This window comes from Hemitrygon akajei, chromosome 9, assembly GCF_048418815.1.
Source record: "Hemitrygon akajei chromosome 9, sHemAka1.3, whole genome shotgun sequence".
Classification (NCBI taxonomy): Eukaryota; Metazoa; Chordata; class Chondrichthyes; order Myliobatiformes; family Dasyatidae; genus Hemitrygon; species Hemitrygon akajei.
In genome coordinates this window covers 68017964-68044013 of record NC_133132.1, presented here as the reverse complement: position 1 = coordinate 68044013, position 26050 = coordinate 68017964, and the positions used below count along the sequence as shown (strand labels likewise).

Here is a 26050-nt window from a genome sequence, read left to right as displayed (position 1 = left end):
CATCCTGAAAAAAAATGCTGATTTGGTTTTTCTCCAGCTTTTAATAAGGCTGTTCATGTCAGAACATTACATAATGGGGCCATGTTTGTAATTCCTGTGTTGACTGTAAATTATTGGTGAAAAAGGCAGTTGACTTTTGTGTTTTATAAACAGTTCTTCAACATTTCCTCTCAGATTACAGCCAGGAAATGTTCAGCACATATCCCCTTTGTTCTCCGCAGCACTCTGAAATGGAAGTCAGTGTCAGTTTACCATGAGTTAGCGGGAGACAGTTGGCTACAGGCCAGGGAATTAATACAGTAACACTGCAAAAACCTGACAATTTTTATAGTCGCATCATGATGTGGTAAGGCACATGCTTAGCCCAGGGCCCACAGGAAACTGCAAGGAGCTCAGTACATTTCAGAAACCAGACTCCCTCCGTGGACGCTGTCTACACTTCTCACTGTCTCAGTCAGCAGGATCAAAGAACCAGCACTCCCCCCCCCCCAGGCCTCCCACTGACCAGAAGATATAAAAGCCTGAAAGCCCATGTACCACTAGTCTCAAGGACAGACGCTAAAGTGAAAGTTGAGTTTCTATGCCAAGGTACATGTATACACAGGTGCAATGAAAAACCTACTTGCAGTACCATCAAAGCAACATTCACAAGAAAAAAACATAAATGAAATATAAATTATGCACAATTTTTACAAGAAAGGGAACATTTAGAACAAAAAGTAAACCCAGTCCCTTTTTGTGGGTTTTCCAAAATGGATGCAGTGTTGCTAAACTGTGGTGCTTAGGGTCTTGCTGGCAGGCTCATTCAGGAATCAAATGATTGAAGACCAGGTAAGTGTAAGTTGATGCAATTTGCAAAGTCAAGCCAGCGTAAGACTTACACTACAAATGGTAGGCACTTGCCGATGTAATGGACTAGAGGGGCAAAATTGGTGGCGTAGTGAAAAAGGTTATCTAAGATTACAACAGGGTTTAGATCAACTGGGAAAGTGGGCAAAGTAATTAACTCACACATGCATGAAGCTTTGCATTTTCGTAGCTTACACGAGGCAGGACTAGCAGGATCAGGATTTGGTTCCAGGGTCAGGACTGGCAGGGTCAGGATTTGGGGCAGGAGTGAGGAGTAGAGAAGTGAAGGAAAGAGGCAAAAGTAAAGAGAGCTTACCTGAAGCGTACAGCTTTTACACCAGAATAACGATTCTCTGATGACACAGTAGAAATGGGTGAGCATGATTGGACAGGTGTGGTTGCCAAGAGACCAGGCCTGGATAAAAAAGGAAAAGGGCCCTGTGTTTATCTATAACTGAAGGATGTGCTCAGACTACAGTGGGAATCGTCTCTGCCTCTGGAGATTGAGATGTAGAGTCAGTTTGGGTGCCAAGGAGAATCAGCAGGGTAAACAAGTCACCAGTGGGAATAATGTGACTAGAAAGAATAAACAGGAAACAACGAGGTCCCATCACAAAGTTCCTGGCACATTAACTGTCCAGGCAGGTCAGGTTAGGAGGGGGACTTAAGACGATGTATTTGAGACCATTCTGACAATGATACTTTGTAGAGCTAGCCACATCTGCTCGTGTGTAATGAGAGGGAATTAATGAAAAATCTACAATGAAGGATTCTTTGGGAAAGATGGTATTTTTTTCCTCTCTCAGTCCTGCACGAATGACATTTTGTTTATTTGTGCTTTATTTTGCACAAGTATACAGTACATTTATGTTCCGAGGTTGTCAAGCCAAGGAGTGTAGTGTGAATAAGTTCCCACTACCTAAAAGTGCTCCTCACAGCATGCACCTCAAATAGCCCCTGACAACCAAGTCCAACTACTGGCCTTCTTGTGTGGTTTAGCCTCTAAGCTGGGTGGAACTGTTTCTACTGAGAGGAAAAGGGGCGAAGGTGGGTCCTGGCACCTTAAAACCAGTGCTTCGGGTAGATGGAGCTTGTCAACCTGGGAAGGCAGTCCATCTCAGAGAGGGAAAACTCTGATTTCAAACCTCCGCTGCCTTGCGGCCATACCCACTCATGGGAAAGGCTTCGGGAGTAAACCCTGAGGACAAATCCGGAGCTGGAGTCTCTAAGGTAGTCCGACGTTGTCTTCAACCTCGTTCTGGCAACTCCAGCAACATCACTGGTGCCAAGCTGTCTCGGCCCTTGCCCTTCCCTTGGACAACATCGGTGGAGTGGAGAGGGAAGACTTGCTGCATGGGCAACTGCCGGTCTTTCATATAACCTTGCCCAGGCCTGCACCCTGGAGATTGCAAGACTTTCCAGGTGCAGATCCATGGTCTTGCGAGACTAACAGATGCCATCCACAGTACATTTTGTATAATTTATGTTCACTTCTGTTTGTCCCCATTTTGTGATGTATTGTGGTGCTGCTGTAGAAAGTGAATTTTTATGGCATTTATACCCTAGATACGTTTGCCTATGTCAACAAAAAAACGATAATAAGGTTAGCTTTGAGGTCGAAGTTGCGTTGATTGTCATATGCACAGCAGTGTCACAGGCACATTACATCAGATAGAGCTTTCATAAGAAACCGAAGATTATACAAATTTTTACATGGAACAACACACTTAGGACAACTGAAGTCGATTTTAGTGCAAAGTGATCAAAGTGTTCATTGTGTTACTGAACTGCAGTGGTTGGAGTAGTGCTGGTTGGTTCATGGACAGAATGGGTGAAGGGAAGTAACTCTTGAGCCTGCGGGTGTGGGACTCGAGAAATTAAGGGTTATGGGGAAAAGGCAGGTAGATGGAGCTGAGTTTACGGACAGATCAGCCATGATTTTATTGGATGGCGGAGCAGGATTGATGGGCCAAATGGCCTACTCCTGCTCCTATTTCTTACGTTTTTACTCTATATCTCATTCTCAATGAAAGCTGTGAAAAGATGGCATGGCTGAAAATATTTGCAAATAGAGAGAATTGAAGGAAACAGCTGAGGGAAACCAGGAAAACAGGGAGAATGGAAAAGAAGTAGAGGTGAATAAAGACAATTGATAACTATGTAAACAGGAAGAGAGTAATTTGGCACGTTGGCCTCCGCTCTCAAGATCCTGGTTCAATTCTGCCCTCCGGAGGTGCCTGTGTGGAGTTGGTCCATTCCCCCTGTGATCACATGGGTTTTCCCTGCTTTCCTCCCTCCCTTACAGCCACTGTAAATTTCCTGCAGTGTGGGTGGGGATCTGGAGAATCGGTGGCAATTCAGGGCCATTTGAGAGAGAACAATTACAGAGAAATAATGGCTCTCCTTCATTCAATGACCTGTTCACTGCTTATCCCCACAGTCACTCTGATTTTTCCTCATCAGAGATACCCACTTCCCACCAACCCTTTACAAAGTCCTTTTATCTCCTTCCCAATTCTGACAAAGGGCCCGCAACCAAAACCATTGCCTCTGTTTCTCTGCCCACAGATGCCGCCTGGTTTCCAGGGTTACTGGGACACAAAGAGGAAATGGGACAGGTAGGTGAGCAGTCTCAGAAAGAGTCTAGACTCGATGGTCTAAATGGCCTCCTCTGTATTGTACTCAGACTGAGGACATGGATGCAGTGGGGATGATCCAGAGTATATTCCTGAGGAGGATCCCTGGGGATAGCACAGAGGGAGAGAGCGGAGAGACTGGGTCTGTGGCCTTTACACAGAGTCAGGGTGCAAGTGGCTCCACCACCTGGCATTCAGCCCGATCCTTCTGTTGTCTTTGTGGTGTGTGTACATTCTCCCTGTGACCATGAGGGTTTGCCCCCAAATCCCTGGTTGGTGGGTGCACTGGATGCAGTGAGTTCCCCCCCAGCATGGGGTGGGGTACCTGTTAGTGGGAAATAGTGGAAGGATGGAATGGCTGGGATTGGGAGAGCTGGCAGGCAATGGGTCAAAGAGCTTCCTATATGGCAGAAGGAAGGACGGATCATTGATGTGGGATTCGGACAGGGCAAGTACAAAGGGACTTCTCACTTAAATGGAGGGATGACAGGTAGTAGAGAAACCAAGGGAGGGGACAACAGGTAACAGTGAACCAAGAGTAATGGGAGTGAAACCAATGTAACAGAAGCAAGGGCAGTGGGGGAGACAATTGCAGGGGATCAGAGGTCAGAGATACATCCAACCCATCTCCCTGAACTCTCCCCACCGCCACAGAGTTGACCTTCAGATTTCACATTTTTAAACCCCTGCAGTTATGTCCAGATGCAGGGCCTCAACCCAAAATATTGACAGTTTACTACCCCAAAATTTTCTGTCAGACACGTGGTCGGTATTCCCACACTTCCTCCTGAAGATTCTCTCCGACACGTGGTCAATATTCCCAAATTTCCTCCTGAAGATCCTGTCCGACATGCGGTCGGTATTCCTACACTTTTTCCTGAAGATTCCGTCTGACAAATGATCAGTGTTCCCACACTTCATCCTGAATATTCTCTCCAACACGTGGTCAGTATACCTCAGCATGTCTTTGTTTGTGCGAGTTCTTTACTATCAGACTGTAGTTTTTCATCCCAGGACACAATGTGTTCACATCACTCTTTCCTGTGGTAACCAGAGCAGAATGCCATATTGAGTTGGATCAATGTTGAGAAAGTTTCTGAAACTGCTGAAAACACTCAGCATGTAGGCAGCACCGGTCGAAACTGAAGCTGAAGTTAGGTTTTAGGGCAGTGATCTTTCATTTGACGAGTCTTTCAGCTGAATTGTTTCCTCCTGATCTGTTTCCACAGATGCTGTCTAACATGCTGAGTAGTTTGAGCATTTTCTGTGTTTCTTTTAGATGCTGTGCACTATTTTGGTTTTCATTCAGTCCATCTCTGCTTTCACAGTACACCTCATGAACCACGTTGTCAATCTGCCTGCCATCGAAACTGACGTACTCCCCAGCTCCAAATCCCTTCTTAGTACAGTGACCTCTATTCTCAAACTCCCTATCAACCAGCAAATCCAATCAAGTTAATTACTGCGAGTCCTGAACTCTATAATTGAGATTATTGTCATGTTCACGAGTACTGGTGCAATGGGAAACCCTTGTGCATAGGGCACAAGGTAGAGAGCACAGGCATCATGTAATCAGCATCCAGAATCGGTTTTAGTATCACTGTCAGAAATCATGAAATGTGTTGTATTGTGGCAGCATCACACATTACTGTAAGTTCCAAGAGTTATGAACCATTCAGAAATCTGCTGGCAGAAGGGAAGGCACTGTTCCTAAAAAAATAAATTGTGTCTCCAGGCTCCTGTATCTGCTCCAGGATGGTGGTTATGAGAAGAGGGTATGTCACAGATGGTGTAGGTCCTTCATACTGGATGCTACCTTTTGAGATGCCCTCAGTGATGGGGAAGTGTGCCTGTGACGGAGCTGGTTGACTCTACAATTCTGTGCCGTGGCCCCTCCATACTAGATGGTGATGCAACCTATCAGAATGATCCCCACGGTACGTCTGTAGAAATTTTCTAGGATTGTTAGTGACAAACCAAACCTCCTCAAACTCCAAATGAAGTGTAGTTGCAGGCATTCCTGCTTTGTGATTACATCAATGTGCTGGGGCCAGGATAGATCCTCTGAATTTGACACCCACCAAGATGAAACTGGCCCCAGAGTGAGGACTGGTGTGTGTTCCTCTGACATCCCCTTCCTGGACACCACAATTCATTCTTTGGTCCTGCCGGCGTTGTGAAAGGTTATTATTGTGACAGCAGCTGATTTATTCCTCATGTGTATACCTCGTCAATGCAGAGGGTAGAGAGAGTAGAGCAGTGGGCCAAGCATGCAGCATTTAAGTGCGTTTGTGTTGACTGTCAGCAAGGAGGAGATGTTATCACCAATCTGAACTGACTGTGGTTTCCCAATGAGGAAGTCAAGAACCCACTTGCAGAGGGAGGTAGAGGCACAGGTTTTAAAGCTTGTCGATTCAGATCAAAAACAAAAATTCAGTAAATTATACACAATGTTTACAAGAAAGAAGACAATTGGAACAAAAAAGTCAATTTTGGTGCAAAGTGATGATAGTGCAGCTATGAACTGTCCTTTTCTTTGACAATCCTCAGCAGTCCACCCCTCTGCAGGCAAACCTTGGCCATGAGTTGACAAGTAGCAAGAATGACTTTGCTGCAAGTGGCAGGCAGTGATGAAGCTGAGAAATGTTGTCCCCTGGTACAGAGACTCTAGTTCACAGGATTGCAGCTCTGTCACAGCTACAATCCTCCTCAGCATCGAGGACATCCTCAAAAAGCAGTGTCTTGAGCAGGCAACATCCATCACTGAGGACCCTAACTATCGCCTCTGTTGTTATTGGCAGAGAGGAGCGGTATGAGCACAAAGACCCACAGTCAACTGTCCAGGAACAGCTTCTTCCCCTCAGATTTATGAATGATACAAGAACATCATTATTCCTTTTGTGCAGTTTAGATAATTCTGTATTTGATGTAATTTTATTTATTTGCACTGTACTGCAACCATATAGATTAAAAAAAACACAAATCCCACAGTGTTTAAGTCAGTGATAATAAATCTGATTGGACAGGAAACAATATTACCATTGTTGTGTCCCCCATCAGCAAGGTCCTTGGAGTCAGAACTCAAATGAACCAGCCACGAGAGCAGGCCAGGCTTAGGCATCTCTATCAAGTGCCTCACCTTCTGGACATCCCTGAAGCCTTTCTATTCATAAGTCACTAATGAAGAGGATAATGGAATACTCCCCTGCTCAGTGGCACACCAAGCAAAATACTATTACTTGCCCAGGTAATGTTAACACACCCCTCTTCCACTACATGGGCAGCAGGCACACAGCCCACGACCCCCACCCTGTCCTACCCACTCTTTCTCAATGTCTGTTCACACACCTTGATTCCCTCTCTTCCCTGCCCTTATTGTTCCCACCTTCTTCCACTATCCCCTACCCCTGAATTCCACCATTCAAGCTACACTTAAAAATTTCAATGTATCGAGAACCAGAGAGCACGGCTTTAGTTTAGCGGTATGAGGTTTAGAAGGGATCTGAGGAAGAGGAAGCTGGAGTCAGAAATGCCCTGCCTGGGACATTGAGAAGTTATATGGACAAGCATTTGCATCATCAATGTGTAGAAGGAAAGTACTAAGTGCTGGTGAATAGGATAGGAACTAGTGGACATGTGGGCTGAAGGGCCTTTTCTGTGCTCTGTGAACTCTATGACCCTTCAAAGTGGAGATGGTGCCCTAGAGACTAGTGTTAGGTTGCCCACACTATGGAGTCCCACGTGGGCACCATCACCAAGTAGACTTGTTGAAAGAGTTTTGAGAATCTAGTGGTTTGGTGTCACAGCAGTTTCGCAGACACTGTTACTGAGGTAAGATTTCAGAAATCCGACTCCCGGTAAGGTTTGTAACAGACACACCATCCAGAGGGCCTACTTTCTACTCCTTTATGGGTCACTGTTGCAATCAGAATATTCAGAGATGTCAGCAGGAGTGACCAGTTTATGATTAAAAATACCCCAGCTGGTTCACTCAGGGCAGAAGAGCTGAATGAGGCCATTGCTCCCACCATGTCCATGCTGGCCCTCAGAACAATCCAGTCCTCCCACTAACCGGTCATGCGGACAAACACCATACCGCTCCCCCACCGGGCAGGGGGACCAATTAACCCAGTGATCAGCAGGTCTTTGATTGGGAGAAACCCAATCCATCACAGGGACAACGTGCAATCTCCACTCAGAAGGCACCGGGATCAGCGGAGCTGAGAGTCAGCAATACTACCAGGGCACCACTATGCTGCCCAAGCCCTGATGTGACATTGTCTGGTGAGAAACAGAGCAGAGGTTCCACGTGTGGGGAGGGCAGTTCAATTGGTTTATTATTGTTAGACTGGTCTTGTGTATCGTTCGGACAGATCAGTTTATTACACTGTGCACTGAGGGGGAAGGGAAAACAAAAAAGGTGTACCATAAAAGATTATAGTTACAGAGATACTGCAGAGCAAAGGGAGACACTGAGGGGGAAGGTCAAAATGAGGGAGGTCTTGAGATCAAAGTCAAGACTCAAGATTCTTTGTTGTCAGTTTTCAGGATACAAATGTAAAGGAGAATGAAATGATTGGTACTCTGGATTTGATGCTGCATAAAGACACAATAAGCACAACAACACAATAAATATAAAAGCAATTCTTTAACAGCAACCCGTAAGTAAATGGCAGTGCTTGAGGGGCTGTGGAGAGGAGCGGCTGATGTGATGCAGTAGTTTTAGTGGCTGGTGGGATTAATTCAAAGGTTGTGGTGTTGAGGAAGTAACTGTTTCGCTCTGCTCTGGCATGTCCAGGGAACTCAGAGACATGGAGGTCATTCATTAGCCTGGGGTGCGCCCTCTTCTCCGATGTACAGGAGGAATGGGGACGGGCTACCCCCTATTCACATCAATGGATCTGAGGTTGAGAGGATGAACAGATTTAAGTTCCTCGGCATACCCATCACCGAGGATCTCACGTGATCTGTACATACCGGCTGTGTGGTGAAAAAGGCACAACAGCGCCTCTTTCACCTCAGACGGCTGAAGAAGTTTGGCATGAGTGCCCCAAATGCGAAGGACTCTCCACAGCGGAGAGCATCCCGACTGGCTGTATTGCCGACTCTGCAGAGAGTGATGCGGACAGCCCAGCGCATCCGTAGATGTCAACTTCCCACTATTCAGGACATTTACAAAGACAGGTGCGTAAAAAAAAGCCCGAAGGATCATTGAGGACCTGAGTCACCCCAACCACAAACTGTTCCAGCTGCTGTCATCTGGGAAACGGCACTGCAGCCCAAAAGCCAGGAGCAACAGGCTCCGGGAGGACGGCTTCTCCCACCAGGCCATCAATTCATGCTGATACAATTGTATTTCTATGCTATATTGACTGTCCTGTTGTACATACTATTTATTATAAATTACTATAAATTGCACATTTAGACGGAGACGTAGAGTTTTACTTCACATATATGTGAAGGATCTAAGAAATAAAGTAAATTCAATTCAAAGTACCTTTGCTCCCCTGTTCCGCTCTTTTCTCTCAGTGTGTGTGTATTTTTGACCTGCGCTTGTAGTTCATTGGGCTAATTTCTTTATCAATGTTGTTTGAATAAACGCATGAAGCCCAGGAAATAGTTCAAATGCAATTCACTAAGCAGAACTGAGTTTCTGGGTTCCATGACATCTGCGCCTCCTTCGTTACCCGGCGCTTTACAGCCATTGTTTCTCTACTTACACACAATGCGTATCACGCTGAAATGCAACTGGTGCATGACTTCAAAACAATAGGGAGTCACAGTGCCGAAACAGGCTCTTCTGTCCTCCAAGGTCGGGACTAAATCTGGATGTCTGGGGCCACGAGGCGAGACAGTGTGCTGCCCTAAACCCAATTCCAGTAGCATAACAGAGCTAACGGCCTGGGTTCGATTCCCCACCGGGGCCTGCAAGGAGTTTTTTGCGTGTTCTCCGCGTGACTATGTGGCTTTCCTCCGTCCCCTTCTCAATCCAGCTGCCACGCTACTTTAATTCTACCTCTCAGTTACTCTGTCATTGTGACTTCAACGTCTTTTTTCTCTGCTTCAGTTTACACTACTGTACTTGGCACCGATTTGTTGTTTTGTGCTCATGTCGCGATTTATTATTACAATGTACACTGTTTACTTCGTGAACTTCACAGAGGAGAGAAATGTAATTGCACCCTAGTGCATGAGACAATAAACTAATGTGAATCTGAAGCTCACAATGGGGCACCTGGGCTGTGCTCGAGAGGGAACTCCATACACGATCAGCACCTTCACACGAGATGGCAGCAAAGGAGAATCCTCTATGTTGCACTGAGTCAGCATATGCCCATGTGTGTATACAGACAGAGTCCAACAGCATTGTAACAGACCCTCCAGCCCAAGATGTCTATCCAGTTGCAGAATGAGGAATTAACTGCCAGGTACCGAGTCTAGTGATGCATTGAAGGCAGAACTGTAGTCAATAAATAAGTCTGGTGTAGGTATCTGCTGTCCAGATGCCCCAGAGGTGAGTGTAGGACACGCAGATTGAGGTTGTCTGAAAAACTGGATTTAATGCATGCCGTGACCAGCCTCTCAAACCACTTCTGGTTAGAGCCACTGGGCCGCTAAGGCACATTATCTTATTTTCTTGGGTACTGGGATGATAATCACTTTCTTAAAACAGGAGGGAACCACATTCAGAAGCAAGGAGAGATTTAAAATATCTTCAAGTACCCTTGCCAGCTGATCTACACTGTCTAAGAGCATGACCAGGGACACCAGCTGGGCCCAATGCTTTCAGAAGACTGATAAATGTCCGTGATGATAAATTCAGGTACACTGGAGACTGTCAGGGGTTGCTCTTAATATACTTGGAGAAAATCTTAAGATTCTCCTTTGCCTTAACTGACGGGGCTACCCCAGTCCACTCTATATAATTCTGATTCTTTTGTACATACACACACAAAGAACACCCATTTCCTTGGTACCCATCCTTCACCCTCCACAATCCGACCCTGAGTTAACGGCACAAGAGAACGAGCATGAAGCCATTGCCATTACAGAGACAGAGCTGCAGGGGCACCAGAGCTGGGGCTGAATGTTCAAGGGTTTTGGACATCGAGGATGGGCAGACAGTAACAGGAGATAGAGTGATAAGCTCAGCGTATTGGGGAGAAGACAGATTGACACATTGGCTCCACTGCAGCAGAGGGGAGGATGGAGAGTGAGCTCTGGTGGTGACTGACAGTAGGTTCAGAGACTCTAGGATGATGCTTTCTCTCCTGAGTACCTGGACAAATGATATCACTGTCAGTCTACAGGATAAAGGGGGTGGTCAATGGTCCGTATCAATTATAAATATGGACGGAGAAATGCCAGCTGCAGTTTAATCCAGATGTGAGAATTGTTGCACTTTGGGAGGTCAGATACAAGGGGAAAGTATAGTGTAAATAGCAGGATCATTTGGAGCACGGATGTACAGAACCTTGGGGTGCAAGTTCATATCTCCCTGAAAATGGCAGCACAAGTAGAGCCACAGCAGACTTGCTTTAAAGAAAATAATGCGGAGGCTTTACAAGGCTCTGGTGAGGTCTCATTTGGAGTATTGTGAGCAGTTTTGTGCCCATCATCAAAGAAAGAATGTGCTGACATTGGAGAGGGTTCAGCTGAGATTCAGAAGAACGACACTGGGAATGAAAGGGTTATTGCACGAGGAACATTTGATGGCTCTGGGCCTGCATGCACTGGAATTTAGAATTGGGGGGGGGGGGGGGCGAAGTCTCATTGAAAGCTATTGAAGTCTAGATGGGAGAGGATGTTTCCTATAGAGGGAATACTAGGAGAGGTTAGATAAACTTTCATTGGGAAGATGTTGGGAGTCCAATATTAAGGATGAAGAAGTCATGGGTTCACATGATAAAATAGGCCAAAGTCAGCATGATTTCCTAGGGGGAAACCTTGCCTGACAATCTGCTGGAATTCTCTGAGGAACTAACAGGGAGGTTAGATAAAGGAAAGTCATTGGATGTTGTTTACTTGGATCTTCAGAAGTCCTTTGACAAGGTGCCACACCCAAGGCTGCTTAAAATGGAAGACACTTTGATGGTTTTGTGGTCATGTTTGTGGATGATACAAAGATCGGTGGAGGGGCAGGTAATGTTGAGGAAGCAGGGAGTCTGCAGAAAGAGTTAGATTGGGAGATGCTGGACTTTAGAATGAGGGGGAGCTCATTGAAACCAATTGAATATTGACAGGGAGTGGATGTCAAGAGGATGCTTCCTACAGTGGATCAATCTAGGATCAGAGGGAACTCCATTTAAAACGAAGTTGAGGAGGAAATTTTTTTAGCAAGAGGGTAGTAAGTCAGTAGAATTCATTGCCACAGGCAGCTGTGGAGGCCAGGTCATTGGGGGTATTTAAGGTGGAGGTTGATAGGTTTTTGATTAGGCAAAGTATGAAAGGTTTCGGGTAGAAGGCAGGAAATTGGGGTTGAGAGGAAAATAGATCAACCATTGTGAAATGGCAGAGCAGACTTGATGGGCCAAACAGCCCAATTCTGCTCCTATCTGTCATGGTCTTAGGCAGATTGGGAAAATGGGCAATGAACTGGCAGATGAAATATAGTGTAGGGAAGTGTATGGTCATGCACGTTCGTGGAAGGAATAAAGACAGACTATTTTCTAAAAAGGAAGAAAATTCAAAAATCAGAAGTGCAAAAGGATTTGGGAATCTTTGTGCAGGATTCCCTAAAGGTTAACTTGCAGCTTGAGTTGGTGGTAAAAGGCGGCAAATGTTAGCGTTCATTTCAAGAGGAGTAGAATACAAGAGCAGGATGTGATGGTGAGGCTTTTTAAGACATTGGTCCAACTGCACTTGGAGTATTATCAAGTTTTGGGGCCCTTATATGAGAAAAGATATGCTGGCATTGGAGAGGGTCCAAAGGAGGTTCACAAGAATAATTCCAGGAATTAAAGGGTTAATATACAAAGGGTGCTTGATGGCTCTGGGACTGTACTTGCTGGAGTTCAGAAGAACGGGGTTGGGGTGATACCACATTGAAACTCAGCAAATATTGAATAGTTCAAATAGAGTAGAAGCAGAGAGGATATTTCTGATAGTGGGTGAGTTTAGCACCCAGGCCACAGCCCCGGGTTAGAGGGACGTCCATTTAGAACAGAGATCAGAAGGAATTTATTTAGCCAGAGAGTAGAAAATCTGTGGAATTCATTTCCACAGATGGCTGTGGAGGGCAAGTCATTGAGGATATATTTAAAGCAGAAATTGATAGGTTTTTGATTAGTCAGGGCGTCAAGGGTTATGAGCAGAAGGCAGGAGAATGGGGTTGAGAGGAAAAATAAATCAGCCAAGACGGAATGGTGGAGCAGAATTGATGGGCTGAATGGCATAATTCCACTCCTGTGTCATATACATCAGGGTGTTGTGTATAAAACTCAGGAAGTCATACTGCGTTTATAGAACACCACACAGAAGATGCAAAATTAACAAGAAATAAGAGAAGCAATTGAAAGGATAACACAATATAGTGTGACAGTCACCCATACAGAGATAGGACAACTAAAACTTGTCATAATAAACAGGAAGATGCCTAGATTGGGGAGCACGCCTTACAAGAATAGGTTGATTGAACATGGCCTTTTTTACTTGGAGTGACAGAGGAGAGGTGACCTGATGGAGATGTATAAGATGATGAGAGGCATTGATTGTGTGGATAGCCAGAGGCTTTCTCCCAGGGCTGAAATGGCTAACATGAGAGGGCACAGTTTTAAGGTGCTTGGAAGTAGGTACAGAGGAGATGTCAGGGCCAAGTTTTTTTTTCACACAGAGTGTGGTGTGTGTGGAATGGGCTGCTGGCGACTGTGGTGGAGGCGGATACAATTGGGTCTTTTAAGAGGCTCCTGGACAGGTACATAGAGCATCCATAAATAGAGGACTATGAGTAACCCTAGGTAATTTCTAAACTAAATATGTTTGGCATAGCATTGTGGGCCGAAGGGCCCGTGTTGTGCTGTAGGTTTTCTGTGTTTCTAAGATGAATGCATGGAACACATTTGAGATTTTGCAAATTAACATTTTGAAAAACTAACTTGAGGAATGATTAATCTGGATGTCTGTGCAATGAGAAAGGCTAATTGAAAATCTTGTTGAAGACCTTTGGAGAAGGGTTAGACATCGAGTTTCAAATTGATGTAGGTCACTGCAAAACCAAGGCCTTGAATCTAACTAGAAGACGCTATGAACATGTGAGAGGAACTCAGCAAAAGTTAAGAAATTGATAAATGAAGACGGAACTGCAGTGTAGACTGTCTCACTCCAGACAGTGAGCTAGTTGCTCAGAGATCTGATTTATAACGAGCATTTTCACGAACCAAATGTAAAACAATGGGCTATGTTAATTAGCTTACATTAAACCAGGCATTGGATACCTTCAGTAGTCGTGCCATATGTCAGGTAAGCTTCCACAACTACTTATCAAACATGGCCACAGGCATAATTGTTCTATGAAAAATTGGGATATTTCTATAGCTAGAGCGTCAACCCTCACAACATTGATTTTAGTCTCTGGGTTCTGTCCTCAGTCTTTTGGACCATTCATGTGAATTACTTTGTCCCAGACAAGGTGTTTGAACATTCAGAAATGTATTGATAGTTTAAAAAGTGTTCCCATTGTAAATATCTAACTCAACACAACTATTTCCCAAACATTGAAGTAAATTGTATTGAATGCTATTGTACTTGTTGAAATCTTGTGGATTTACCAGCTGGTCTACCTCAAACATGCTCCCTGTGATAGCTGTCTGATCTCATTTATCCGAATTAGACCCATATCCCACTATGCTGGTCTTTTCCAAACAGTGTTGCCCCCACCATCTCCTTTGGCTGTGTGTTCCATTATTACACCACCCTGTGTATGAAGTGTTAGCCTCTCAGATCCTATTTAAATTTCTGTGCTCTTGCCTTAAACCTGTGCCCTCCTGTTCTAGACTCCCCTAGGGAAAAGACTTGTCTATTTCATCTAAGCCCCTCAATTTCATAAACCTCTATAAAGTTACCCCTCGGACAATTTCCAATAAAAATAGTTCCAATCTATCTGATCTCTTTTTAAACTACAGCCCTTCTTCACAACCCTATTTACCTCTGTTGCCATTGTCAGTGAGATGTGGGCTTGCATCCTAAAACCACCACTACTAAGGCCTCTACTATTTACATACTCTATATGTCCTACCAGAATTTCACTTCTCCAAGTACATTCCCCCACTCTTATCCAGATTACATTTCATTTACCACTGATCCACCCACTCAACTCTCCAGCTGATCTGCATCCTGCTGTACGCTCATGTTCATTCAAAATAGAAGTTGATATTGAATGATCTGCAGGAATGTCAAGAATGTTTGAAGGAATGTGTTGCCAGCTGATAGCTTGGGTGAAGCCAAAAGACCACAAAGAGCAGGAAATATTGGTGGGAATTATTTACAAGTCAACAAAAAGCAGTTATAATTTTGGGCATTGTATAACTGGTGAAACTTGGTGTTGTAAGGTCTATTACATACAGACTCAGCATGGTTAATTGGTGGAAAAATTGAAGAAAACAAGTGCTTTTCTAAGGTTAACCTTTCGAAGAACAAAAGGGAAGAAAAGGCCATTTTATATACAGTATTAAGAGAAAGGATTAACAACATTGTTGGAAAGGGCCAGCAGGTTAAAATGATCAGAATATAACAACAATTTTGTATATAACAACAATGGTGAAAGGACTGGAGGCCCAGTACTAATCCATTGTCATCTATATCAAACATTTGCAGATGGTATAGAAGTGAATGAGGAATCTTAGTGGAAAACATTGAGGTAGATGAAGGGCAAGAGCAGGTGACCTACCCTAGTTCCAACTTCCCACGTTCCAATCACTGATCAGAGTTATCAAACAGAAAACCTTGGTGGAGTTGCTCAGTCTCAAATTGGCAGTTGTAATATTGGTCAATTACCTGGTGAATTCACAGAAGATAACATTACAGTTCCACCAGAAATTTCAGACATCTGCTTAAGATGAGGAATTTAAGAAAATTTGTAATGTGCAGTGAGATTAAAAGCCATTTCTCTCCAAGTAGTCAATGATATACATCCCAGAAGTGTGTATCTGTGCACAGGTTATCTTTTAACATTCTATAGATTCCACAATGTTTCCTGCAGAGCAGAGAGTAGCAAATCTGAAGTGTGCCAAGACAGGACAGTAGGATTTAGCAGTCAGTGACATGCTTGACAACTGGACTTGTCTGTAGATGTTACTGGGAGAATGGATAAGGAGAAATCAGCAGATTGTAGCTAATGGTAATAAAGTCCCATACAGGTCTGTGAAGCATATAGTACTTGGATTTGGGGGGTAACATGCCAACCTGGAGATCCTTTTAAAAATGTATTCATTTCCAATTATACTTGCCTTCATCAGTTAAGGCTCTGAGTATAAAAGCAGGCAAATCATGTTGTAGCTGTATAAACCTTTGGACAGGTTATATTTGGATTTAGTTCTGGTCAACGCATTAAAGGAAGGATGTAGAGGCTTTGGAGAAGGTGCAGAAGAGGTTCACCACAATGTTGCCAGGTTTGGGAGAGTTTGGATAAACTTGTATTGGGAAGGTGTTGGATTCTATTATTAAGGATGAGCTTGTGGGGTACTTGGTGGCACATAAAATAGGTCAAAGTCAGCATAATTTCCTTGAGGGGAAATCTTGCCTGACAAATCAGTTGGGAATTATTTGAGGAAGTAACATGCAGATAGACAAAGGAGAATCAGTGGATGTTGCTTACTTGGATTTTCATAAGACCTTCGACAAGATGCTGCATACGAGGCTGCTTAAGATATGAACCCGTGGTATTACAGGAAAGATACTAGCTGGGATGGAACGTTGGCTAACTGGCAGAAGGCAAAGAGTGGGAATTAAGGTGATCTTTTCTGGTTGGCTGCTGGTGACTAGTGGTGTTTTGCAGAGGTTGGTGTTGGGACCGCTTCTCTTCATGTAATATGTCAATGATTTGGATGACAGAATTGATGGCTTCGTGGCTATGTTTGAGGATGATACAAAGATAGCTGGAGGGGCAAGTAGTGTTGAGGAAGCAGAGTCTACAGAAGCACTGAGATTGGGAGAATGGGCAATGGAGTAGGAAGTATTTGGTCATGCATTTTGGTAGAAGGTGTAAAGGCACAGACAATTTTCTAAGTGGGGAGAAAATTCAAAATCAAAGGTACAAAGGGACTTGGGAGTTCTAGTGCAAGATTCCCTAAAGGCTAGCTTGCAGGTTGAATCAGTGGTAAGGAAGGCAAATGCAATGTTAGCATTCATTTTTGGGAGGAATAGAATAAAAGAGCAAGGATGCAATGCAAAGGCATTGGTCAGACCACACTTTGAGCTTTTTCTCAGCTCCTTACCCAAGAAAGGATGCACTGGCATTGAAGGTCCAGAGGAAATTCATGAGAATTATTCTGGAAATGGAAGGGTTAACATAAGCAGCATTTGATGCCTCCAGGCTTGTACTAGCTAGAGTTTAGAAGAATGAGGGAGATCTTATTGAAACTCACTTAATATTGAAAGTCTAGATAGAGTGGATATTTCCTGTAGTTGTTGAATCTAGGATCAGAGGGCACGACCACAGAATAAGTGACATCTATTTAGATGAGCAGGAATTTCTTAAGCCAGAGGGTGGTGAATGTGTGAAATTCATTACCTCAGACAGCTGCAGAGGGCAAGTCATCTAGTATATTTAAAGCTGAAGTTGATTGGTTCTTGATTAATCAGGGCTTCAAAGGTTATGGGGAGAAGGCAAGAACATGAGGGATAATAAATCAGCCATGATGGTTCATGACAGAGCAGACTTGATGGGTCAAATGACCTAATTCTGCTCCAGTGTCTTACTTTATTACTTTTCAGAGGCTGAGTGGTGATCTGATAGAAATATTTTGAGAAGCATTGATAGGGTAGATAGAATTATTTTCTTCAAGGTGAAAATGTCACTTAGAGGACAGAACTGTAATGAGAAATGGAAAGTTTCTATTGAGATTAGGAGACAAGTTGTTGTTTCACACAGAGGACGGTTGTGCTGCCAGGAGAGGTGGTAGAAATAGATGCAATAGCAATGTTTGAAGCATTTAGACAAGGCACATGATCAAGTAAATAATGGAAGGATTTAGCCATAAGCAGGCAGACGAGATGAGATCAATATAATGATCAGTACTGATGAGGTGGGCTGAAGGATCTGTTCCTGTATTGCACTGTTCTCTGGCTATTGCTTAGTACCTCTGTGCTGTCTATGTATTTGGTTCTTATAAGCAACATTGGGTCTTGCTGTATGCAGACAGTGAACACTGCACTCAGTGACCATTCCCACTTCTGACTCTGTGATGGTAGGACGATCGTTGATGGAGCAGCTGAAGGTGGCTGGGCCAAGAACACCGCCCAGTGAGCTGCTGCAGAGGTAACCTCTGAAACAGCCATTTTCATGGCATGAGGTACAACCAATAGGAAGCCTACTAATGGCCTTCTACTACCTTCCTGTTTAACTGGGGCTCCCATTTCAGTCAGTCACCTTCAAGGAACTTCTGCTCTTCAGTCGATGACTTGGACCCAGACTCTGTGACAAGATCTAGAACTGAGTGGTCCTTACACTACACCAACTGGCACAAGGTTATCAGTGAGCAAGTTGGCATGTGATGTAGCAGATTCAACCCAATACATTATGTGCACATCCTTCTGCACCATCATGCATCTACGAGATGTGGTGCCTTATAAGGCAACATCCAAAGATTCACATTCTCTGGGACACATCAACTTTTTTCAGGAGGTCAAGAAGCCTCAAGTCCCATGCCTTTAGTTTCAAGAGCAACTTCAGCTATTCAATTCTAAATCAACCAGCACAACACTGATCGCTACTGAGGCTGTAGTTTGAGTGCTCTTGGCCCGTGAAATTTAGAGGAATGGAAGATGTCCAAATGGATGTAGGGAATGGTTCCTTGGCTGAAGAGTCTCCGAACAAGTAACAGGAACAGGCTGTTCAGCTCTTCAGTACATGGATCAACAGATTTCTGGACAGAGAACAGATATGGTGACAGCGCAGTGTGGGAAGCTGGGAGTCAGCTGCAACATTCATGGTCAGAGGAGCTATTCAAGGTGGCCTATTGCTGCACCGATGTACCTTACAGAGGTCCTCTGCCCCTTCACTCAACTCTCCTTTTTTTCTATCCCAATTCTCCCTTTGCCTTCCTCCACTTCGCAGTTGCTCACCTGGGGATCACTCCCCAAGTACCTGTAGCTCTCCTCCCTCCCCTCTCACTATCTGCCAGAACAGGAGAACACAACCGTCTACCAGCAGGCTGGTTGTGGCTCACTCCCAGCTGGGGATGGCACAGAATGGAACCATCCTATTGTCAGTGTGTACAGTGACCCTGACCACAGGACTGTTTCCCACACTACTCTGTGCAGGGGAAGTGATGGAGGAGATCTGGGCATCACCTAATAAGGCATCTGACAAGGTCCCTTATGGGAAGCTTATCTAGAAGGTTAAGACTGAGTTAATAAATAAATTATAAGGGGTATAAATCGGGTAAATGCAAACAGGCTTTTTTCAATGAGGTTGGGTGAGATTAGAACCAGAGGTCATAGGTTAAGGGTGAAAGGTGAAGTGTGGAACAAGCTGCCAAAGTGTTGGATGCAGGTTCAATTTTAAGTTAATAAGTTTGGATAAATACCTTATGTGGAGAGGTATGGTCTGGTTGCAGGTCAATGGGGACTAGGCAGAATAGTATGATATGGACTAGATTTGCAGAGGGCTGTTTCCGTGCATGGGATCCACAGTGAATTGGCCATTTAGATTTAAAATTGATCTGTCAATAGAGGAAAACGGATAGTGGTCAATGGGACTTACTCTGGTTGGAGGTCCATAACCATTGGTATTCCACAGGGACCGGTACTATTTGTGATTTATATAACTGACCTGGATGAAAATGTGGTTGGGTGGCTTTGAAAGTGGGTGGTGTGGATAGTCTCGGATTGTCAAAGGAAACAGTGGGATATAGATCAGTTCAAGTGGAGATATGCCAAGTGTGAGGTGCTGCACATTGGAGTATTGCAATCAGTTATGAATGCACCATTATAGGAATGGTGTGGAGGCTTTGGAGAGGTATACCAACATGCTGCCTGGATTAGAGAGCAGATGCCGTAAGGAGGTTGGACAAACCAGGGCTGTTGTTTTTCTGGAGCGGCAGAAGCTCAGATCTGATTGAAGTCTTTTTCCCCAGGGTCAAAATGCCTAATACGAGAGGGTGTGAATTTAAGGTGATCTGGGGGTGGGGCTATGTTTAAAGGAGATGTGTAGGGCATGTTTTGTTTAACAGAGTGGTGACTGCCTGGTATGCACTGCCAGCTACAGTGGGGGACGCAAGTATGATAGGTCATGGAAACTGTGTAGGCAGTGGGATGAGTTTAGTTAAAAAAAATAAAATCACAAAATACTGGCAGAATTCAGCAGGCCAGACAGCATCTATGGAAGGAGGTAGTGACGACGTTTCGGGCCGAAACCCTTCATCAGGAGTGAAGTAACATGGGATGGTCAAGGGGGGGAGGGATGAAGTAGAGAGCTGGGAAGTGATAGGCTGAAGGGAAATGGGCTAGGGGGAAGGTGGAGAATTATGGGAAATAAAAGAGAAAGAAAGGTAGTGGGGGGGGGGGGGGGGGGGAGAAGAGAAAGAGAACCAGACTAAAATTATAGATAGGGATAGGGTAAGGGGGGCAGGGGTATCAACGGAGGTCTGTGAGTTGAATGTTCATGCCGGCAGGTAGGAGGCTACCTAGGCGGGAGATAAGGTATTGCTCCATTGACCTGCGTGTAGCCTCATCTTGACGGTAGAGGAGGCCATGGACAGACATGTTGGAGTGGGAGTGGTCTGTGGAATTGCAGTGTGTGGCCACAGGGAGATCGCGCCACTGCTGGAGGACCGAGCGCCGGTGTTCGGCGAAACGGTCTCCCAGTCTGCGGCGGGTCTCCCTAATGTATAAATGGCCACATCGGGAGCACCGGATACAGTATATCACCCCAGTTGACTCGCAGGTGAAGTGGTGCCTCACCTGAAAGGACTGTCAGGGGCCTGGGATGGTGGTGAGGGAAGAAGTGTGGGGGCAGGTGTAGCACTTCTTCCGTTTGCAGGGATAAGTGCCTGGAGGGAGGTCTGTGGGGAGGGATGAATGGACAAGGGAGTCACGTAGGCAGCGATCCCTGCGGAAAGCTGAGAGTGGGGGGGGAGGGGAAGATGTGGCTGGTGGTGGGATCCCGTAGGAGGTGGCGGAAGTTACGGAGGATTATACGTTGGATCTGTAGGCTGGTAGGGTGATAGGTGAGGACCGGGGGACTCTACCCCTGGTGGGCTGGTGGGGGGATGGGGTGAGGGCAGAGGTGCGTGAAATACGGGAGATGCGATGGAGGGCAGAGTTGATAGTGGACGAAGGGCAGCCCTTTTCTTTAAAAAAGGAAGACATCTCCTTTGTCCTAGAATGAAAAGCCTCATCCTGAGAGCAGATGCGGCGGAGGCGGAGGAATTGAGAGAAAGGGATAGCATTTTTGCAGGAGTCAGGATGGGAGGAGGAATAGTCTAGGTATCTGTGAGAGTCTGTAGGTTTGTAGTAGACATTGGTGGATAGGCTGTCTCCAGAGATAGAAACAGAAAGATCTAGAAAGGGAGGGAGGTGTCGGAAATAGTTTAGTTACTAGTTTCACACATCAGTGGGCCAAAGGGCTAGTTCTGTGCTTACTTAGTTAAATCCTACGCCCATCACTCCCTGCTGTTTCGTTTGACACACATCTACACTAACAATCAGGAACTCCTACCGCTGATTGCATGGTTTATCCTAGGATCTCCACAGGAAGCCTTCCTGTGCTGCATCTCTGCCCAATTCTCTCCAGCAGAGTGTCCCACCATTCTATAACTGGGGCTGTTTGGTGCAGCTGGCACCCCCGGAACTTTTGCAGGGCATTGGTGCTGAGGGGAAGTGGATTTGCAGACAAAGAGCCAAACCATAACAACACTGAGTGGTGGTACAACTCAGAGACACTGACGGCATGGTACACAATGAATGACCACGTGATAAATATCCCATTTCCACCGGCTCACCACCACTTCTGGTGCATGACCACTCAGAATGGAGGAGAGGCACTCCAATGGCAGAGACCCTCCAGTCCATTTGTCAGCAGCACGTGGAGCAGACAACCATACGCACTACCCACCTGTCTTGCCAGCACTTGCCTGTCGTCTCTGTGCTGCATGTAGATCCTATCAGCCATCTCAAGAGTTGGACAGGGAGCAGTCTGCAGTAGAGGGTAGATCCAGAGGAACCTTCCTGAACTGGAGAAATGGGAAGCTGGTGTACAACTGGAATCAATCCAATGACAAGATACTAGATTCTGCGGGCTGGGTAAAATCCCACAGGAGGTGTGAAGAGGTCCACCCTTTGACCAACAGCTCCAACCTGAGCTTGGGGTTACTGGCTCAGGTCAGACCTGGCCCTCCACCCTCCCCCAATCACACGAGATGGTGACTGAGCAGTCCACAGGACAGAGCAGCTCATAGAGGGCATTTACAAGGATGTTGCCAGGACTCAAGGGTAATGGAGAGAGGCTGAACAAGTCTGGACCTTTTTTTGCATTGGAGTATAGGAGAATGAGGAGTGATCTTAAAGAAATGTATAAACAGGGGCCTATATTGGGGGAATGCTTGCTGTTTTTGGCAAATAAAGCACGAGAGGGCTGAGAGGGAGCGAGATTAGGAATAGGAATATGAGGGGCAACGTTTTCATCCAGAACATGGTCCATATATGGAATGAACTGCCAGAGGGAGTGGTTGAAGCAGAGACATTAACAACATTGGATAGGCATGTGGATAGGAAAGGAAGAGTTTAGAGAAGTGGGCTGAAATGAGATGGGAACCTTGGTCAGCATAAACCAGCTGAGCTGAAGTTCCTATTTCCGGGCGGTATGATTCAACAGCACAGGACAGAGCAGTCCATCGGAGGACCAACACGAGACACAAAATGGAAAGAACAACTCCACCCACCATGGACACAGTGGGCTGCTTTTTTTTTTAAAGATTACTTGTTTTTCAGCTGACAACAACCATTAAAGAGTTAACCATCGCTGTGTGATAAAACAGCAGTGTACAGTCCCACCTTACAAACAACCCTTCTCTGCATATCAAGTTACTTTCATCAGAAGATCCCAAACATCCCAGGACGTGCTGTGTCCTCCCCTGGTGGTGAGGTACACCCCACCTTTTACACAGGCGGAACACCACCAACGTTCCAGTATCAGGGACTTCCATCTCACAGCCGATGATAGCTCCGTGGGATCACCACAGCCAAGGCCAATGCTCTGTCCTGCAATACAACCTCCCAAGGTTTGTGGTCAGGAAGCAGATGAATGGTTGAGATGTCTTGTTCCGGGTAAATGCACCAACATACCAAAACCCACCCCACCAAGCGTTTCACGCCTGTGGCACCTCAATTCCATCACCAAATACTGGAAGTAGTGAATGCAACTTCCCAGTTGCCTAGCGGTCAGGGAGGAGGTTATGTGTGAATGAGGTTCAGTTACATTACAGCACAACAGCAAGACATCTGTACAAGGACACCAGACCTTCAGGACCCTCCTGACATCAATGGGAACTTCTCCAGAGCTCAGATTCTCCTTATTAATGTATTGAGTTCAGTGGTATTATACCTCAGTAGGAGACAGGTGCACATGGGAAGCTCAAAGTCTTGAGACAATACCACAATGTCAAGGACTTTGAGGGGGTAATTATCACAAAAGTGACAACTGTGTACCTCTCAAAGTCCAACCTGCTGATGGGATGATGGGTAACAATCAGGCCACAACACAGACAGTAGAGGAAATTTGACTCGAATTAATGTGGGTTAATTATGGCCCCTCTCAGAGTGAGGAGGTGGACAAGAGGAAGGTTGCCGAGTGGAAAGACAAAGAGCCTGTTGTTCACCAACACAGACCCCAACACCAACTGCGTTCATGGTGCAGGCATCGAGGGGATGAGTGCAGGATGGAATCCACTTCCTGCAGAGGAGGCCAGATGACTTGAAACTGCCATGGTCCCAAAAGTCTGCACAGGAGTGTGGTTACTAGCAGCATAGTGAAAAAGGGGTGGAGGAGACTTCAACAGGACAGAGTAGCTCCAACCCATCAGCAGTGGTTAGTGGTGTGGGAGCCCTAGGCAGAGCTAGGGAGGCTCTAGTAATACAAGGAAGGTGGGCGATCCTCCCCACCTCTGACCCCGGGTTTGTGCTCTCAACAGAACAGTCCCACACTTGGAACTAGCCTCTGTTGGCCACTGGCACAAAGATTCCGGGCTCCACTCACTCCCGTAACCTTGGGGCTACATAGGGTCACTTTTTGTCTGCCCTTTCCCCATTCTGACCTTCCCCTCTAGCTCAGCGATGACGCCCGGGGAACTGCTTTACCATTTCTGAGGCTCAACCACCCCAGACCAAGGGGCAACTGTGTGAACGCAAGGTTCTAGCGGTCACCTGGCCAGTCTAGAGCCTGACCGGTGCCTGTCCCTGGGCTATGCACATCATGGGAGGGGAAACTATGGGTCTCAAGCTATGGAGGCACCCTACCGTCAGGCTGCTAGCTCCAACCTCCACTTCCAAGGTCATCCAATGAGATGTGGGCAAATCTCATTTCCCCCAGTTCCCCCCAAATCTGCTGCGTATCCGCTAGGCTCCGCTGAGCAGCCCCAGCTGGGGTATGTGGGTGAGCCAGACATCCAACTCTCCACTACCTGGTTCTGGGGGAGGGTCAAACTCTCTATTACCCTGGAACTCTCATTGGGGTACTATTGGAATTCAATCTGCAGTACACAACGCAGGAAGCAGAATATAATTTAACCCTTGTGACCCCAGACCTCAAAAGGAGCTGGTCTAACTCTCCATTATTTAGGATGAGCGACTCAGAACAGAGAGAGCATTTATGACTCAGGACCAGAGAATGGTCAATAACCCCTGCTTGGCACTAGGACCAGAGGAGGGGGATGGAGTTTACCCCTCATTAACTGCCCGGGATCCAGTGAAGAGGAGAGAGTGAATCTGTTCTCTGTTACAAGGCCAAGAGATGGGACAATTTAACCCTGTTAGTGGGACAGAGGGACCCAATTTAACCCTCTAAAACCCAGGATCGAGTAGGGTACAGAATTTAACTCTTTATTATCCAGGATCAAAGGCACCGGGGGGGGGGGGGGGGGGAGGGATGGGGAGAGGAATGAGTTTAACCCTCCGTTACCCAAGATCAAGTGGAGGGCAGAACTTAACCCTGCTACCCAAGACTAGGAGATGAACCAAACAACTGTTAGTGCGAGCTGGGAAGGGAAGGTATTAACTTTCCCATCATCTAGGCCAAACACCCAGTACTGAGCACCTAGTTTAGCTCCGCCCTCAGTGACCAGTCAGTCTTCCTGTGCCCCATCCATGTGATGCCAGTGACCGGAGCAGGCTGGGTTCCACCCCCGCCCCACAACACCGAGCCCGCCCTCCTGACCTGCAAGATGCCGTGCTGCACTCCACCAGGAATAGTCACGCCTGCACACACACACTGACAGATAGACACGGGGACAATAAACCACTACCCTCCGGAACGCCGGCTCACTTCCGGCTCCGGAGACGCTTGGTACTGCCCTCAGGCGAGCCGTTCTTGCGTTTGTTCTGCCCGCTGGGCATCTGTCCACCCCTTGCCCTGGTCGCAATGACCTGCTCCAGCAGCTCCTGCAGGTCCTTAATCTTCTGCTCGCTCTGCTGGTGCTTGAGGGTGTGCTCGCCCAGCTTACGGTCCAGTTCGGCCAGCCGGGCGTTCTGCTCCCCGATGATCTGGTTCTGCTCCAGGATCTTCTGGTCCTGGTCCTGCAGCTGTTTGAGCTGTTCCTGCAGCTTGACCCGGATCTCTGACACCTCACGTCGGGTGCTGGTCACGTTCAGCCCCTGGGCTTTCACCTGCTGCTGCAGCTTGCACAGTTCCTGTCGAGCCGGGTTTTGCTTAGAGAAGAGCTGTACGGCTGTCAGGGCAGTGGATGGTCCGGGAACTGGGGAACAAACAGGAGGGCACGGTTAGACCGTCAGCTACTAGGATTATTAATGGCCATCTGACCATCAAGTTTGGCTGATATTTTCTCCTGTTACCTTTACACTATTACCATTCAAAAGCCCGTCAATCTCTGCCTTAAATACACCCAATGACTTGGCCTCCAGAACCATCTGTGGCAACAAGCCCATGGATTCATCACTCTTTGGCTGAAGAAATTCCTTCCCACTGCTTTATTCTGAGGCTGTGTCCTCTGACCCCGGACTCTCCTATTAATGGAAATATTGTGGCGACCCAGTTCCCAGCGCACTCGAACCGGCTCACAAAGTGGCGCATGCCGGCATTGAGGCTGGTCCCAAAGAGGGCGCCCAGCCTGCTTCACCAGCAAGGGGAAAAGCCCGCACGCAGGACGGGACTGTGAATATGCAGCATTCCCACCCGG

General features: G+C 46.2%; 1 protein-coding gene across 1 annotated transcript in view; it reads right to left on the bottom strand.

The window, feature by feature from the left end:
* Positions 1-7804: 7804 nt before the first annotated feature.
* The window catches only part of fbxo28 (F-box protein 28), a 33253-nt gene continuing 15007 nt past the window's right edge, over positions 7805-26050 (bottom strand). The window contains exon 5 of the mRNA XM_073056235.1: positions 7805-25609. Within this exon, the coding sequence (XP_072912336.1) occupies positions 25176-25609 (434 nt within the window). The 3' untranslated portion in view covers positions 7805-25175. The remainder of the gene's footprint in view (positions 25610-26050) is intronic.